Source organism: Zonotrichia leucophrys, chromosome 3, assembly GCF_028769735.1.
Source record: "Zonotrichia leucophrys gambelii isolate GWCS_2022_RI chromosome 3, RI_Zleu_2.0, whole genome shotgun sequence".
NCBI classification, from domain to species: Eukaryota; Metazoa; Chordata; class Aves; order Passeriformes; family Passerellidae; genus Zonotrichia; species Zonotrichia leucophrys.
The window spans coordinates 71,392,791-71,412,490 of NC_088172.1; the positions used below are offsets into that span (position 1 = coordinate 71,392,791).

At 36.9% G+C, this 19,700-nt stretch overlaps 1 protein-coding gene across 1 annotated transcript in view; it reads right to left on the bottom strand.

Annotated features, from left to right (window-relative positions):
• Positions 1 to 19,700, bottom strand: part of CRIM1 (cysteine rich transmembrane BMP regulator 1) — a 175,377-nt gene that overhangs the window by 60,279 nt on the left and 95,398 nt on the right. Inside the window, exon 5 of the mRNA XM_064708779.1 lies at positions 10,299 to 10,420. Coding sequence (XP_064564849.1) covers positions 10,299 to 10,420 — 122 coding nt within the window. The remainder of the gene's footprint in view (positions 1 to 10,298; positions 10,421 to 19,700) is intronic.

Below are 19,700 nucleotides of genomic sequence, written 5' to 3' on the forward strand. Positions count from 1 at the left end.
TCCCTTATGGCAAGTGTATATATCCAGACTAACTATAGACCTAAGCCCATGCATCCAGCTACAAGACAAGGATTACTTTTGTTAGAACCATCTGTAAGACTCCAGTCTTGAGACTGAGTCAAGGCAAAACAAGCACTAAAATGAAGAACTCTAGCTTTAGATACTCCAGGTGGAAGCCTAAGTGAGCAACACACAGTGAAATTATAATAATGTGTTTCTTCCACCACAATATGCTTAAAGATCTTCCAGTTCCCATTTTTTTCTTGTTGTGTTTTTTTTAAGTGCCAATTTTATTGCCTTATTGATGTAAGTATGACAGGCACCAGGGGATAAAAGAACATAAAGGTAACATTAAATAAATGCATCTTTTCCTTAATTCATTATTTCATTGTTCTGCCAAAAAAGAGAAAACAGAAGGTAGGACTCCTCAAGCTTCAGTGTGTCACAAAGGAATTCAAACTGCCAAAACCTCATAGCACAAAGCAGTTAAATATATCTGAGACTCCAAATCCTGTTTGTGATGCAGACTACCACAACAAAGCAATGGGCATGAGACACAGGCCATGGCTTAGTGAGCATGAATTCAATGTCTGCTAGCTCTCAGATAACCCAGTAATACTAGATTGATCCAGCCCAAGCACTGACACACAGCTGCCCATCTGAGAAAGAAGCCAGGACAGAGGGGATGTTCTCCAGAAAAATGCAGGGTTTTTTCTGGCAGTGGAAAAACAAATGACAGCTCTGCTTCTATATAAAGTCAAGCATGACTACAATTGACTTGATTTGCCATTAAAGTTCCTATCACAGAGTTAAAAGAAAAATAGTTCTAACACAAATTTAGCTCTGCATGGCCACAGTCTTTTTGTTCTGGGAGTGAGAGCCCAAAAAGGTGGCACTAAACCCCACAGCCTCACACTACATAAACAGTGATCATTTCTCAAACCTTTATCACCAATCTGAACTGCAAAGGGACACAATCTGTTTTATTAAATTAGTTTTCAATGGTACTTTACCTCCTACATGTAAATATAATGAAATACATATTAGTTCTATGGGCTGAACTACTCAAAAGTAAAAATTCTGTTAATGAGATTTATGTAGTTTCCTAATACTTATGGTTTTCTTTAATGCAAGTCCTGGAACAGCTCAGAAACACATGCAAGTCTGGCAAACCATCCCTTGCAAGGCAGCAGCTCTGCACACGGTCACACCAAGCACATGAGATGCCTCAGGGCATCAGCCTCTGTCGGCAAGTTTGGGCATTTTCTTCTGTAGTATCAGAAATTCCAGCTCTACCAAACGGGAAGCAAGATTCAAAACAATTTTCTGTTGTTCCAAGGATTAAAAGGTTCATGATTCCAGGACTTCAAATGTTCCTTCAGCATAAAGAAGTATTTGTACCAGAGCCCTGGAAAGAACTTGGGTAAGTGCTGTGAACTTTCTATTAAATGAAAGGGAAGGAAACAGAAAAATTTGAATCCTGTGTCTGTGTAAACAAAATACAGAAAAGATTTCCATTTTTCCAAAGCTGAGCTGATAGAGTTTAAAAAAGATAAGGTTATGTGTCATAGGAATTGGTCCATTATAATGTTATAAGGCAACTGTATGCTGTTGCTGCCCTGCCAGCATATAAAAACAAGCTAGGTAGAAAAAACTATTTGGATTCTTATCCTTCAGGTTGTGCTGCTTGTTTTTCCTAAGCAGCATAGTCCTTACTACTGCAGTATATTATATTGCAGCATATTCCCTATTAACACAATTACAGAACTGTTCTGAAAGTCCTTTGGTGGTGCATATTCTAAAAAAGTCATCCAGCAACAGAGAAACCAGAATTAAAACTGAAACTATTATTTGTAAATGAATGCATTTATTTATACAATTACTTAAAAATATTTTCTCAGCTTTAAGGAATGAAATACTATTTTGTGGCAACTACAGTCTGTAAAAGAAATTAAAAGATACTTGGGATGCTGAAAAAACACAAATTCAGCTCTCCCTGATACATCCCTGTCTTAATATTTTCTTTAAAACCACCAGTAATGGAGGAAATGCAATGTACCTATTAAACAACTCCACAGTTTGATCGACTGTAATGCAACAAAAATCATGGAAGGGGTAATTCAGGTTAGACAGAAGCAACAAACAAATGGAAAGGAAGCGTCCCCTAAGCTTCATTACATTTCTCATCTTTGAGGTCTCATGTTCTACATTTTTTTTTTCTATCCTCCAGTATACAAATTTCTTGCTAAGAGGAGTCATCCTCAGGACACCTCAGGGTGCCCCTGCCTACATTCTCTCTTACAAATAAAATGTATGCCTTTCTTTCAGTTTTAATATTCCCCATCAGGTCATGTGTTTTAGCGTTTGATTGGTTCTGTGATTTTCTACAAGGCTATCCCTCTTCTTTCTCTTAACTCCTTCTAGAAAATTAAGTGCTGCTTTTTAACATCCTGCAGTGCTGCTACTGGTAAATGCCAGGACAACAAAGGAGGAGCTGGGCCCACAGAGGGTGGTGGCTATGCTCTAAAACAGTGACAGATTTCCTTGATGAAATTGCCAAACAATCCTTGGAAGCAATACATGTTCTTCATAACAGAGGAATGTGTTTAAATCCCAGTGGTCTCTGGGATTGTCAATCCACCACAGGAGAAAATACATGTTGTGATCAGGTTAGCCATAGGCATGTCAATGGGGCACAGACATCTGGAACAGCACCACTATCAGGCACTGGCACAGCCCATCAGGCATTGCCAGGACACTTGTGAGAAGCCTCTCATACATGAGAGAACTTAAAAATTGCAGGGGGAGGAAAAAAAAAATATCTCCAAACCTGTAACACATGGCTGTGGTCTGGCATTCTAACAGGCCTAGCCATATCTTCCATGCTTTGAGAAAAATACTGAATTCTAACCTTGTCCTTTAAAGTATTGGCAACTTCATCCAAGTTTAAAACTCCAGCAGTATTTGAGCCAGAACATTATTGAAGATATTAGTCTACCAAGACAATTCACTTTGGCAAAAAACCATTACTATTTCACCAAAGTAAACACTAGAAGTATATACTTAATTTTTTTATTATTTTTTTTTACTTTAAACCCAGAACTGCACCATTTGACATCTAATATTTTTTGTATATGCCATATCATTTCACAGAATCTATACAGCATCTTGTGTTTCATTAACCAACAATAAATAAATGAAATAGACTTTCTCCTTTTTATTTTAAAAAATAAATTTGTTTTAAAAACCCAGACTCTACTTCCCACTGAAAAACCCTCCTGCTCCTAGTGAACCACTCAAGGATTTTGAGTCTGGTTTCACATCCAGCTGTGGTCCTGACAATCCCTACCCTGTCTCTTTTATCTATTTATCTACAGACTACTTTTTACCAGGAATTTTGGGTTGCCTGGCCTTCAGTTTTCTGTGTTTTCCCTTTCCCTCTTGTTTTAAATGTAACTGGTAATGACTTGCACTGTTTCACATACTCTCCCCAGTTTGACTAGGGCAAGTATAATACAGGTTCAGAGGATCTAAAACATTTGACTTGGTTTGGCAGACTCACCTACTTTTTCATTATACTAGACCAAATTCTCATCCAGCTGTGATTGGCCATGATTTTCAAATACCTTTCAGATGTTCTGACTGAACTAAAAACAATAAACCTCAAAACCAAACCTCAGCCCACAACAACTAAAGCTCTCTACCTTTTTGATATCAGATTGTCCTCCTTTAATGTTAACCTTACTACGTACCAAACAATTTGTTATCTTTTTCATCTCACAAGATGCATTTTGCATTTAATTTTTTAAGCAGCTGCCTATTTGAAGTCCACCACAAAAATCTGTGGTTTTGGATGGCCAAAGAGAAATATGCAGTACTGTTCAATTAGTATTAGGACTGTTTAGTTATCTGCTCCAAGACAGACTATTACCTTGCTCAAATCCTTATTTCTTTAGAGCACACACAAAGAAAGTTTAATGAAAGTGCAATAAAGACTGCCAAAATTAATGCAATAAAATGGTAGATGGTGTTTCTGAGGTACTTCACTTGGACTTCATTCCTCCTTCAAAGGTGAATATTTTCCTTGCTGACCCTATATTCCCCCTCAATTCCTTTCAGTACTCATGGATGTTCTCTTTAGAAACAGACCATTGTTATTTCCTTTTAGAAATAATAGAATTACCTTTATCCTTTTCTGCACCATGAGATTAATAATGCAATTGCTATGAGGAGCAAGTGCACCAACAGGTGACAAGAAGTGCGATAAAAGAGGATTTTTAATCTCTCCTCTAATGCAGTACCACTGTATAGAGATGCAAGTGTGAAAATAGCCAGAAGGCACAGAGTAAAAAGAAATGCCTCATTTAGTCTCTCATTTGAGAAGATAAACTTTAGTCAGTTTATCTTGTCAAATGAGAAAAAAACATTCACAGAAACAGTTATAAAACACTGATTATGAGTCACATCAAGTGGTCTTACCTATGTAGGAGAAGTGGTCTTATGTAGGAGATCACTTCTGTACCACCATGGAATTATCAGTACAGCCTAAACCAGCAGAATAGAAATGGTCAAAGTCATAAGTCCTGGGGAAGGTGTGATTTGATCTTCCCAGGATCAATGCCAGTTATTTTCATGCATCCATCATCCATCCAGTAGTCCCACTGTCAATGGATAGGGCAATGAAAGTCCACACTTCAGCTCCCAGGGAAAATGGATTGGGACTCCACAGCCATCCTTGGCAGAGCTGGGCTCTAAAATCACAGCTCACACACAGCCATGGCAGAAAGCAGCGTGGTCCCCTTGACCTTGAACCATGCTGACACATTGATGAGGACCACTCACACACCTAATGCATCGTATTTCACAAACCAATCAACAATATTTTTTGAAGTAGCAGTTGTTTTCAAGGAAACTTACTGAGAAGTGAAAGCTCTGACTGACAGAAGGCAGCAGCTGCAGGATGCCTGGTAATTGCTCTCTCAAATTTCTAAGGCCCAGCTCACAGTCAGTATGTGCTTTAAGTGCAACTTATATTCAAGACATCTATGCATCAATACCTAATTAGAGAACAGGCAAGTTTGGATACTCACTCTTGTTTCCAAGCGCTTGAACTCTTGCTGCACATGCAGCTTTTAATCTCTTTAGACTCACTTGTTGATGCTTGTAATTGAATGCAGAATCAATTTTCTTTCCTTACAAGCTCCCCATGAGTAAAAGCAGAACACCAGGATTAGCAGACAGAAGTCCTGGTAAATAATATATTTTGTATGGATCAGAAGAAACTAGCTTCTGTAAAACACAGGATTTTTTGGAAGACTACATATCTTGGGAATCTCTCACTCAATTCTCCCCAAATAAGTATCACATACTATCTAGTATTCTCTAGATGAAAAGCAGTTTTCAGGCAAGTGCAAGTGGGGAAACTTCACGGCATAGTCTGTCTTTAAACAAAGCAATAACTGACACACTTTCCCTGAAACAGGGCAGTAGAACCACAGAACAGACAAAACCTCTTTGTTTAGTTTCATACAGTAAGATGAAATTATTTGCTATAGAGTTCCCATGTTGCCTTATTTCCTTTATATCGACTTCACACTTCTCTGAAATGAGTACATTTGACTATGGATGTAATCTTCTCTTCCCTGAAAACTTTACTACTGAACAGCACTGTGCAAATCTCTGATTCCCATATGCAATAAGCAGTGATGTATTCAGCTGGCATTCAGTTATACCTCTAGTGATACTATTTTATGGCAGCCAGAGATTTAAATTTAGAAATTCATACTTCTGTCTGCTTCAGGCTAGAATTGTGTTACTTGCACGAAGTAGGGCTTGCACTGATGGTCATCAAAAGTATAAGATTAGGAGAAACAGCCAGGAAGCCATCTAAGCACAGATGACTGACAAAATCCTATCACTACTGCATTTTAAATCACTGCCAATAGTTCCATAGAGTTGCAAGGTTTGAGTTAAAAATTAAACATTAAAGACCTTTCTCCTGACAAGGAAAAAGGAGCATAGAAATAACATGTTTCAGCCATCATTGTTGTCTGAGCTGTCATTTTGATATCCAAGGACCAGGCAGGGTATGCTCAGGGATGGCTCAAATACTCACCCTAGATAAATCATGACAAAGGAACATGATCGTGTCAAAAGAGAACTCTGGATTCCTTCCTATCACCATTTAACAACACAGAATGATTTTCCTTACAAAGATGCTTCCCTTCAAAATGAAGGAATCAATGCATGCCTTAAAATTGACCTTTTCAATTGACTGACCTTTGGAACGAGAATCACATTCTAATGACAGCAAGCATTAACTGTAATAGTGAAAACTTTTAAATATAGCAGTGCTCTAAAAAGCACAACTTTATGTCTCTAGTTGTGTAACAGTTTTATGTGAAATACTCTGATATCTGCAATACATTCATGATGTTTAAAATATCACACAGAACTATTGTAATCTATCTGCAATGTAGGTTTTTTTTCTTCTCACCAATAAGAAAGTTGTTCTCAGGACTTTATAAATTTTTTTTGGTATTAAAAAACCCCCAAAAAAGTTTGACCTATGCAAAGATTGGACAGTTACAGACAATAGTTACTTAACAAAAAGCTCCAATTAAATGAAAGGATCATTTTCCAAGCAGGAATAAATGTTATTTTGGTGATTTATAATGTCTATATAATTACAGAATAAACTATGAGAAGCAGCAGATTGCATATGATGTAAAATATACGGACACACCCAATACAAATCTGAAGCAGGAAAATAAAGACCAGAGTGTTGACTTAATGCTGTATTTATGATCAAATAACACCGCCATTACAATCTGCAAAAGAAGTAATTACTGCAGAAGCTTATTTTGCCACAGATTAATATGCTTTTCTTAGAAAGACCAACCAAAAGCTAGTCTGAGACAGTGTGTATCAGGAACAAAGGTAACCACACAAAATCTATACATATATTGTAGATCTTCTACATCAGTTTTACATTAAATCCAGGAAAAACACATGCAAAATAACTGATCTGTCCCCAAACTGCTGACAAACAACAAAGAGAACATACTGTAGAGTCTCTCCATGACATGTATTTTGCATCCATTATTAACTATCCCCTCAACATTAGCCACTGTTATTCTACAACTATGTAGATCTCCTTCCCACACAGTAAAGCCAGCCTACCCATACCGTGAACATGCAGTTCTGCATCTATCACATTAGCACAAAATTGCAATAAATATTGCAGAAGTCCAGCCTGTTTTAACACTCTGACCATAATTAGGGTTACCTAAATATAAAAATTGGACTTTTGTGCAGTCTACAATACAGTAATTTGTAATGGATACCCTTATTTTAAGGTAATGATGGTCAGTATTCTTCCTGACTGATCCCTCCCCCCCCTCCTGCCAAAGGAATGATTTAATTCTTTTATTATTTAATTCAATAGATATTACAATAGCAGGAAAACTATACTAATGTGAGTATGCACATTTCTTTTTTATTCCATCCTCTTGCTTGTTTTCAGAGGTTTTCAAACACAGAAGAAACTAATGAAACTTGTTGGTAATGCTGATTATACAACTTCCCCACTTACCATCTATAAACTCATTAAATTGCATTTGATTAAAACACATGCTTTAAAAAGGCATCTAATCCTAATTGGAAAGGATGAAGATAAGGAATTCAGCATCCTCCCAGGAGTTTGTGCCAACAGCTAGCCACCCTCACTACTGAGAACAGCTTGTCCCAGATCTTACAGATTTGAATCTTCTTGCTTTTAAGGCATTTTTTTAAATGAAGCAAAGAAATTGATCTAAGCCTATCACTGTAAGATATTTTCTCCATCTGTTACTGATATCAATTGTATCTCCTCTGCACTTGTTAGTATTTCAAAATACTGCAAAAAACCAGAACTGAATATTGAATTCAACTATCAGTTTCACTGAGAACCTTCCCCCCTCCTCTTCATCTTAAACTGACAAAAGTAATGGTAGGGATTTATTGCACACAAACACACACATGTACCAGTTTGTCATAGCATTAAACATGAATCTAGAAGTTCTTGTTAGAATTAGTTTTCTAGGAATTTAGAGGTTGCAGAGGGCTTATTTGTAGTAGTTGTCCCTGAAAAAAAACCCAAAACATGCTAAAATGCATTTGAAAAACCCCTGAATTATAAAGCAATGCAAATTATGTTCTATGACTATTCTGTCTTCTCTACCAATGATACGCCACAAAATACAAATGTCCCACACTCATGAGCAGTTTCACAATTGCTCACAGATTGTTATTAAAAATATTGATCATTTTCAGGTTTATAACTAACTATTTCTTCTTTCTAAAATGGAGCATCATTAATAACTGCACCTGGAGGTTTGCTTGGAGCACTTTAAAATCATGTCATACAACATTAGTTTCTAAAATTTGATGGTAGCACTAAGTAACATAACGACAAATGTGATTTTCTAAAAAAAGTATTTCACTTTTCTGACCAGTTTTCTCAGGATTATTTTCTTTTTTTAAAGAGGAACTTATTGAAGATAATTTTGATACTGACCGGGAATATATTAAAAATTATTTTTAAGGACATATATAAGACAAACATGAAAAATCTTAATTTTTTTCCAAGCCGCCCTTTATGCTTCCCTCTGTAGCACCACCTCCCCTTCAAAAACGTCTATTCTTCTTCCAAATTACTCTGTATTCATAGGCTAATAAAGTATAGAAAAGCCTGAGAGGTAAAAAGGAATGTTGATCCAAAAGCAGCTTGGATCTGTGGAGTGAGCTACAGGGCACAATAAGGCAGTGATGCCCAGGGCAAAAGTGCTAAAGACAGTCCAAATTCACTGTTACCAATGAAAAATTAATCTGACTTCTACTTGGAAAGAGGACATGAATATGTCACCAAAAAAAGTGGGAAACTTAAACAGCTCCATCTCACACCTGCTACACTATATAGATTGCAACATTTTAGTCAGCAGTATTTAAAAATAACATTCAGGCTGAAGAGAAGCAATTAGCACGGTGGTTTTTACCTTTGAGACAGCCTATTGGAAATTGGCTCTCTATTTCTTGCTCAAACTATTATAGTAAATCCTGAATTAAACATTGCATTGAGGTGTCTCACACAGGTAAATCAGATTCAGAAATGATACTTTAGCAGAATGAAACAAATATGAAACAAAGAAAGATGAGTATTACTTTAGTGTACGTAAACAAAAAGTAGATAAGTTGCATTTATATAATCTTACCCAAACAGTGAAAGAATTACTCTAAAGGCTAAGGAATCTGTGACTCTTCATGACAGAAATTCTTTTATTCCTATGGAAAAACTTAATTTTTATATATAATGTCCCATTATATGTACTATTATTTTTCAATCAGCATTTGTGTATTTAAAATATTGCTATGTGTAAATAACACAGCCCTTCTCCTGGAGAAATCTCTCTCTCTCTCCTTTTTCAATAACAATTGTAAAACAATGACTGTTTCAAACATTTGATACACATAACACTAAACAAGATCAAATATTGCCGGATAAATGCTAATTAATAAATACTGCAACAGCTTGTAATCTTTAATGGTCAGAAATCATTATGCAATCCTTCAAGAGTATTTTCTCCCTTACCAATAATAAAATACCATTTCTTCACAATTCACCACATACGCAGCATATACATACATATATATACACATATATACATATATACACAGCATATATATACAGCTCTATATACAGAACAGTCCTCAGATAAGAGTCACTCACATGAAAAATTTAAGGTTTTTAACTATTTTCTTGACATTTAGATTGGGAAGCAAAGAATTGCTTTGAAACAAATATATTCCTACACTGTCTTATAATTTCTAAAATTGTACAAGTGTGTTAAAAATTACTATGAATTTGATTCTCAAAGCAAACCCCATAGTCTAAACAGCATGCCTTCACTTAGGAGTGCTGCCACAAGCAGCTGTGATGTTAACAAAATTTCACTTCTAGAAGGCCTCTAGTGTTTGCTACTGGCAAAAGACTATATTAAAGACATGCACTTGCTAAAAGTATAATTCCCTGAGTCAGAGAGAAAAGTGCTTGAGAAACGAAAGCAGTGTGACAACTTCAAAATTACAGTTTCCCACATCAGTATCTTCACCTAAACTTCCACTTCCTTCTTACTGAATGAAATTGAAGAACATTAATTCTCTTAGACCTTGACAACATAATAAGAAATAAGCAAATGCCCAGCATCCCCCAGAGAGACAAAACTCCCTCCTGCTGAGGTGCTAGGGCGAGTTTCACATACCATTGACACATTCAAAGACATCGCAGCACTTGCCAGGCGTCCCGTCTCCGCGCGAGACGATCTGGGGCACAGAGCCCGCCTCGCACATGGGGAAGCCACAGAGACCAGTGAGACACTCGCATCTGAAACCAAAGAACAGCAAGGAAACACCTGTAAATAAAGGAAGCCACGTACAAGGTGAAGGAATAAGCAAGAGAAAAACAAAGTCAGAGCACAAGGTAGAGCCTTTGCCATGTTCATGTCTTAGGATTCTCTTTTATTAACTCAACAACCAAGATATTTTATCAACTTGAGGGGTTCTTTTTAACTATCCAAACTCTGTTGGCTGTCAAGCAAACAAAAAGGTGGCAGTGTGCAACACTAATGGTAGTCTTCTGCTCTGTGTAAAACTTTGAAACTGTAATAACTGTGTTCTCCAGACTTGCAAAATAAGGCTTCTCCTCCAATTCTGTCTTGAATAACCAAAATTGATGAAATGCTAATAACAGAAATTGCATTCACTCATCAGAAGGGTGTTCTCTCATTAAGAAACCAAATTATATCCAGTGTAATCTTGGGAAAAATTAAAGAGAAAGGAAGACTGGAATCACTAAATCTAAGCTGAAGGAAAATAATTGGAAGTTCTCCTTTGGTGTTGATGGTGGTGCAGTTTGCAGAAGGTGAAACCAATTACATGTGACGCCAAATAATGTGGGAAGCTAGGTATATTAAACACTGTGGTTAGTTTTGGATCATTCTAAAAGGACTGCTTTCTCCATGTAAGTAGTATTTATTTGCTTGTTTAAGAAAACAGCCTAATGAACTGGGAGATATAAAATGTAGAGAAACAATAGTCATGTTTGCTTCCAGATTCTTTGCTTTATGATTAACATAACAGTTTAAAAGTCAAACACTTAAGAATTTTGATAAGTTGACATTTAACAGAGTTCTTGCCCTGAACAACGAGCACATTTTAGGGATAAGCAGCAATGATTCCGGCTTATATAATTATGCTTAAGATTCCTGCTTAAGAAATAGAAGATCCAGCAATTATGAGTTAAAGAACTAAAAACTCTACTTGTTAATAAACATTTCAAATATTTTAAGTATCCCAAGTATCCCAATATTTTAAGTAACCCCCACATTAAACAACAAGAAGCGGCATCAGCCCTTACTGCATTTCTTATTCTTTATGCTGAAAAAGCAAGAAGTTTGGTGGTTCTGTGCCATGCATGTCTCCTTAACTGCCCAACAGCAATTTCATCTCAGATCAGCATCCAATGAATGAGGAAGAACCACCTCGCAACAGAGAGGTTTTTAATATCTCTCCCTTTAACCTCATCAGTGTTAGATAAAATTGTTATCTCCTCCAGTGTAAGGTACTACTCAAAATGAAATTTGCAAGAAATACAAGTGAAGTCAAGGAATCTCACAGAACCTTTATTAAATTATTTGAAAAGGATTTTTAAAATACTGCATTACAGAAACATGTTACTGTAAAGAGGTACAGTCAATTTCACACGTAATGCTAAATACATCAAGATAACTTTATGTGCACATATATGCTACGGTATAGCAACAGCTTTAAAGCAGGCATTTGAAGGTTTGGTGTTCTTTTTCTTTTTGTTGGTTTGCTTTGCTTGTTTTTTTTTTTGTTTTGTTGGCTTTTTTTTTTTTTGTTTTGTTGGCTTTTTGTTTGTTTTTTTAATACTATGCTTCCCATGAGAGTAAAGGACAATGGAGTAAGCAAAAAAGTAAGAGTACAAAAATCAAAGTTTTATTTATCACATCTTTGCTTGTGATATTTTCTTCTCAACTTATTTGTAAATACAAAGACAGAGGGAACCTAATTATTTTCTTTACCATGTGTTGTTTGCCATCAGAGATGTAGAAGGAAAAAAATGCATTCTGGCTTCTACTCATGTGATCAAAAAATCCAAAGGATTTGTGACAGCAGTTTCCCTTTAAGATGACTGTAAATAATTTTACAGAATTACTAATATCTCTCACTTTTGCTGTCCCAATAGTACGGGAAGATGATGGGGGGTGGGGGGAAGAAAAAATATGACCTCTAGTAATCAATGAAAAAGAAAAATTAGCACTGTCAGGTTAATGGAATTTGTACCTTAACCCAATGTCCTGGTTTTGCATGGGTTGTGGGTACCTCCCATGCAAAATCAGGACATTCCACATAGCAGACTGTTTTGAAAGATGTTTTTGCTTTCTGAGAAGAATGAAACCCAGAAATAGCTACCTACATGTTACAAATGAAAGAGAGAAAAAAAATCTTTTAAAACATATATGACAGAAAAAAGTGCAGGCACAATCTGTAACTGGTATTAAAAGCCCCAAAAAAATTGAAGTTTCACTTCAATAGCCCTGTACTAAACATCCTGATGAGGATTCTCATTTTCCTCTGGGAAAATAGGTAAATCAAACTTCCTGAAAATTTAGAGAAAATAGAACACATTCAGATAATAGTTGTGGATCTTGATTTTCCAAGTTTCATGAGCTGAAATCACCACTCTTAGTTCTACTGCCTTCACAACAAGCTTTCTCAGAAGTATCATCTTTGTTTTTGTCTCATATTCCTTCTAACTCATAGAACTGCGATATTAAATGATTAGATTAATAACTTGTACTTTCCCGCTCATTTTTCCCAGTCAACTCAAGCTCAAAAAAAACCCAAATAAGAACCAAAACACAAAACTAAACCACAACAAACTATGAATCACCACTTGAAATAACTTAAGATCGGACAATCTTCCATAAAAAGGGATGAAAGAGATATTTAAAAGATTGGTGGGAGCCAACATTTTTTTCTCCAGAAAAGACTCCCTCTGATTTAGAGTAATGAAAGTTTCACATATGCACAGTGCAAGCAAACAAAACCTCAACACTCCAAAATTTTATAAATTGACCTCCCGTTTGGTTAAAACATAATCCATGCATAAGAGAATGTCAAAGTAGAAAATTATCTCAGATGGGACTTTAAATAGTCTTCATTCTTTTCAGCCAGCTCTGCTAGGAAAACCTTTGACCATTGTCCAGGCTATTAGCATGGAAAACATTGTTTTGGAGACAGAAGTCTGTCAGAAAGAAACCCAAGGAACTCTGGTAGCTGAGCATGGCTGTCATGCTGCCAAAACAACATCTGGAAATCTGGAATTAGCGATCCCATTCTCAGCAAGAGAGCAAGATGAGCTTTATAGAACTAGATTTTTGTGAAGTGCCTTTTGGAGTGGAAGGATGGATGGAGCAGCCCAGGTCTGTGCTCTGCCACAGGCAGCTATCCACCTGTGTATATCTTACCCTTGGTAATGGAACATCAGGTTTGAGGAAGTTGAGCAGGTCAGTTTGAGTTAAGCCTGTTGACAGTGGCCATGGTCCCTCTCAGGCTGATTTCTCTAAAATTCAGCTGTTCAGACTGCTCAGTAAGGCACCAGGCTGGTCCTGAGCTGCTGCCCCTACAACTGCAGCATCCCCAAGGAAAGCATTCCCAGCAGAAGTTGCTACAAGGAAAACTGCCCCGAGAGAAGCCAGCCCTGTGGGGCACCTTCTCCCTGCACAGGGCCTGCAGTGACAGCACTGCAACTTCAGATGGCATCGTGCCACCCGAGAGCTCCAGCACTAAAGGGAGGGCAGTACCTGAGGTACCAGGAGGCTGGCACCCAGTATGTGCCCCTGACACGCCTTATTAGCAAAGGCTGCAAGGAAACAAGCCTCTTGGCATGTTATTACCATAACAGCACTCAAGTCAAGCCAAGAACATGTCCTTTTAACAAGGAAGAACAGTCCTGTACCAGGGTACAACATTACCTTACAAGAGGACCCAGAAAGACATAAGAAGAGTCAAACAGCAAAGCAAGAGTCTTTATGGCACCTGAAAGGGTGGTGGCATGGCCTGGAAGGAACCAGGAATCCTGAGGAAGAGGTTTGCTATACTAAAATTTTGCAAATATAAAATCAACCTGACTGATAAACAGAATTATCTCCAGTTCTTCAGGCTAAAAAAACAAACAAAAAAACCAAAACACCCCAACCCAACACCAAAAAATCACCACCTCAAGAAAAACCCACCCAACAACAGTAATCCTATAAATTTCAAAAACTGAGCAAGGCAAACTTCAGTATGTAAAGAAGCAGAAATGAGATGATGTACATCAACCAATGCTTTATAGATTGAGGAAGGTGACTCTTTCAGTAATACAAATGGCCTGATTTTTAAAATCAGTTTTTAAATTTCTTCAGAAGATAAGTAAGTTTAGTTTAGTTTATGTTTGAGGTGTGTTGGTGGTGGGGTTGTTTTGGTTTGATTTTTGTTGTTTGGGGTTTTTTTAATAACTCTTTTCTTTATGTCCCCAAAAGTGCAAAAAGGAAAAGGTAGAAGATAAAAAAAAAATTCAAATTGAATACTTGTAAATGACAACTTTTACTTCAAATCCAATTATCTTGGTTCATTTACTTCTGTTATTAAACAGATTTAAAGAGAGAAGGGCTTGCTTAGCCTCAGAAAAGCTGTTTTGATGGTAGGATCAAAAGAGTTCTCCAGGCACAAGGCATAATGTCTATGAAAATAAGAACAGGCACCCTGGAAAAAAAGATTTAGTATCAGTGAATGGGAGGGTTGAAGCAGGGGTGTATTGACAAGAGGCATATTTATTTTGAGGATCAAAACAAAATTAAAGTCTAAAGCATTGAGACTAGAGAAAAGCATTCCTGAAACATACATCACATTCCTGTGGAGATTTTATCACAGACCTTTTTCTTTGCCCCCTTGCAGCAATCTAGTGCAATTTACATTAACATTATTAACACTTCTATTAGTAGATAAAGCTTGCACAGATGTGTTAATGATATAAGCACTTAAGGATACAGTGAAATTAGGAATTTTCAGAAGAGCATTATCAAAGCTTGACAGTGGCAAAGGAAAGTTTAACTGCAAGACTCTGGCTACCATCAAGCACATGATATAACATGATATAAGTAATGATGATGCAGCAAAATTAAATACTGACATAGCAATCTCATGAAATAATTGAAGAATTATTTCCATGTTATTCACACCTGAATCCACAAGGTGAGTTAAGCAGACAGGACAAAGCCACAGCCTGCACTGCAGGCAAAGCCAAAGCCATTGGGACACCACCATACATGAATTTCAACTAGAATTTTCCTAAGTCAGACAGACTGGAGAGTTTTTGTTCACAAATTCAGTATCACTATTTAATGAATTTTTGGTTATAAAGATAGTATTCAGAAAATCAGTAATGAAAATATTATATTTTCATGGAAATCTTTCAGTGTTTTATTTCAAAGATCAATAATAAATCTAAATAGAGATGACAAATTGTGGAAGCTGAATATAACACTTACTATGAGACTGTTTGCTAATGCTCAGAAGTTTTACATCACTGCTATATAAACAGACTCATATGGAAGTTCTTCCTATTTTAATTTTTCAGGGGGTTTACTTATTGAGAAATCAAAGTTAGTGTGCTCCCAAGCAAGAATTCCTTTTAAAAATCCAGATATTGTTAGAGACACCCAACAAAACAGTGACTTTTTCCATGAGTATAGTAAGCTCTACACACAGGGGGCTTTTAAATAGTACAAAAGTCAACTATCTAGCTTTTAATTAAAGATACCATGAAAGGGAACATTTTTTGTGCATCTTTTGCATATTATTAGCATTAGGAGATAGCAAACAGATGCTAAGCAAGGGAAGTTGTCATAAAAATCAGCATTCACATCAAGTAGATTCCAAAGCGGATCAGGATCTAAAGAGTTCATCTGACTGAAAAACTTCCTTTCATCCTTTGACCAATATAAATCAACTCCTCTGTTTCCCTGAGGGCCGAGACAGAAGAAGAGGATAGACACAAAAGCGTGATGCCAGAGATGCAGCAGGCATACAACCAGTGACCAAACACACTTACTTTTCAAATGCCCTGATTTTTTCAAGTACACAAATATATGTATTGAATTCATCAGCAGAGGAAATAAAATACAACACAAACTAGTTCAACCCTGTATTTTTCTCACATTTTGCCATAGCAGCAGGTGCTTTTTTCTGTTGAGGGAATCTATGGTTTTTACCACTGTGTACCTCAGCTACTCTTTTTTTAAGTTTATCAGCTTCACCCTTCAAATCTAAAAATAAGGTACTACTTAAGATTTCAGTTTTATGATACTATGAAAAGCTATTTCTTGTGTTATTCAACTACTGTTTAATGAGGAATTATAAATATCTCATCCTCTTACAAATAAAACACAATTCCTGAGGACTTCTGGTCAAAAATCACTTACAGATGATAGTTTTATAAATAATTCATAAACTTCCATATTCCTGTTAACTCCAAACTTTCTTACTCCTGAATGACATATCTCTCTACAACTAAGCCATCAGAGATGGCTTTGCCATAAGCAAACAAAAAAACACCTGAAAACCAACAAAAAGGAAAAAATCCCAGAAACCTCTCCAAAATTCATTACTGTCTAACTTATTTGACTATTTAATTTCATGACCACTTTCTCCTTTTTGCAAGAAAAAAAACCCAACCCCTAATAATTATTTCATGCTTAGTTTTTCCATGCCATTCATGCTATTAAATACCTTTCTCAAATCCCTGAAGGCAATTCTGTACAAGTTTAGGGAAGGTAAAAAAAAAAGTTTGTGTTAGAAAGGAACCTTTAAAGGTTGTCTAGTCGAGTCCCACCCTGGCAATGATCAGGGACATCTTCAACTACATCACGTTGCTCAGAGCCCCATTCAACCTGACCTTGAATAAAAATGAAGACCAAAATTTGCTCTAAAATCTAAGTGGTTTTGAGACCAAACAACTCTACTCAATTAATGAGACCCTTTCCATGTAGTAGAAACCATACATGCAAGAACTGCAATGCTTTGTAGAAACCAGACTGAAATTCACCAATGACATTTCAAAGAACAGCAGCACGAAACCACTTTTCATTTTAAAATGATCCACAACATTCAGTTCCACTTCTTAGTTATTCAATCATTTGAGAAGGAAGAAAGAAGGAGAATTTGTGGCTGCTGAATTCTGACATGACATGTCCCACTATTTTCTAAAGGAAACACAACTTCACACTTTTCATACAACCTCTGTAATGTTGATATTATCATCTGCTCCAAGTGCCATTGGAAACTGCTGGGGAATTCTCATATCTACTTCACTTTTAAAATGCAAGCATCCAAATTATAACTCCATTACATTATTATGTACATGGGCCTCCCTAGACATCTGTGCACTTGCGAGACTGAAGACAACAGTCAGACATTATTGATCCCTGTGATACAAACAGAAATTTGCCTGTTCAAGTCAGAAATTAGTCTCAACTAAATCACTTATTCAATTTCCAAACAAGCTAATGGCTGATTAAGTAGAATAAATGACAGAAAACACAGCAGGAAGTCTCAGGAGAAAGAGGAAAAACAATACTCCGTGTGATCAAGGTACACACTAATTGTTAGGCCAACAAGTGCAAACAAAAATTGAAACAGAGAGACACATCTACCAGCTTATTATAAGCTGAAAGAGTTCAAACACCAACTTGCTTATAAAGAATGGAAACAAACCAAATTCTACAGACACTACAACCTCATTCTAATTTCAAGCATAAAACACCACCTAAAAGTAGATACAATTAGGAGTCACTTTAATTTATCTGGTTTAAAATTTCTTTCCAAGTTTCACAGTGGAGGCGTAAATAACCATTAACTCAGCACATAGTCAAATTAGAGTACTACAGATATTTTTCCATAAAAAGGAAACTGCTTGCATAGCTATCACTGATACTTCCTCCCCCAGCATAAATTTTTTTTTTTTTTTTGCTCTTGGGAAATGTGCTTCTTCCTTAAGTATCATTGCCTTTCAGGTTTTCCAATTCAACATTTCCTAGAAGCTGGTGGAAGACCACAGAGGTGTATTTTTAACAGATAATACAGGCACAAAACGCTGATCTTTTAAAAGATGCAAGCAGGGACTTCTGTATTTACAATGTCTTATAGTTTCTTCTGCAAAAGATTTACAGGCCATTTCTTCTGCAAACATTCTCATGTTTCCTCTCCTTGTCTGAGGTCTCTGACACTCAGGAGTCAGTCATCGGGCTCCAGAAATGCCTTGTTGTTTCAAGAGCTTCTGTTCAAGTTTTATATTGAGATGGCTTTAAAGAAACAACCAACCAACCAACATATCATCTTTTCCTCATTTCTGTACTTCAGGAAAATATGGTTGCTGGCCAAAACAACCCACACGGTGAGGCTCAACGCCAAGGCAGCAATAACTACCATCACACTGAGAACACATGGGAATTCCTGAGGCAGCTGTAGTAGGGAAGAAGGGGAATGCTTGAACTCTGAGTTCAGCAATTCATTACCTCTCCTGGAAGACATCAGGAGAAGACAGACACGAAACATGGGTCACCTAGAAAGGTTACACAACATCCCTGTTATCCTTGCATTTTGTGGATATTCCGTAAAGTGAAGTCTGTAAAAGCAGGACTGAATATCTCAGCAGAGCTGAATGAAGCAAAATGGTTTTCCTGGGAAAAATATTCACCATTTCCTAACTTCTGAGGATTTTAAAGACTAGAATAAAAATGCCTAAACACCTCTTTTCAGATATTATGAATCTTCCAAAAGATTACAGTGTTCTATTCATCAATGATTAAACAAAAGCCTACTGCCTGAATGGAACATGGGATGGGTTCAGCTGTCAACAGTGTAAAGCTTTCCTTTAATATAAACCTGCCTCTTCAATAAGGAGCAGAGTCTCCAACTCAACACCAAGCATTGCACTGCCACAGACACACTTGAGATGGCAAAGTGGCCTGCTGGAGCTGAAGTGTGGGAGAAACAACCAGAGCAAGTTGGCCAGGATTAGAAACCAGAGTTTCTGAGAAGATGATGACAGAACTGAAGGCATAAAAAAGCTTCTGCAGAGTCCTTGAAACAGACCTTTGATCCAGATGCCCAGGTTACTCAGGAGCCAATCCCTGAACAGAAGTCTCAGGAAGATACAGGTCTTGGATCCATGATTGGTCTTACCAGTTCCAGATGAACCTTCCTCTAGCAAAAACTAGGATCCACAACCACTTTCTCTTGGATACCAATTCTTAAGGATGAGATGGGTGGAGGAGAATGAGGGAAATTCTAGCTCAAATACAAGGGAGATCTCTGTATCAGCAAAAGTTGCTTAAGAGAGGTTACTAGTACAGGGGAAAATGAGGAAAAAGTTACACTTGCTGGAAAATCATGACTGTCCTCTGAAGAAAGCTGAAGGGATCCAAGTGGTGAATGCTGTATGGAACACCAAAACATTTTCATGAAATGAAGGTCTTCCAAAGACAGGAAGACCTAAGAAAATCTAGACAAATGTGAGACTCACAAGGAACGACATA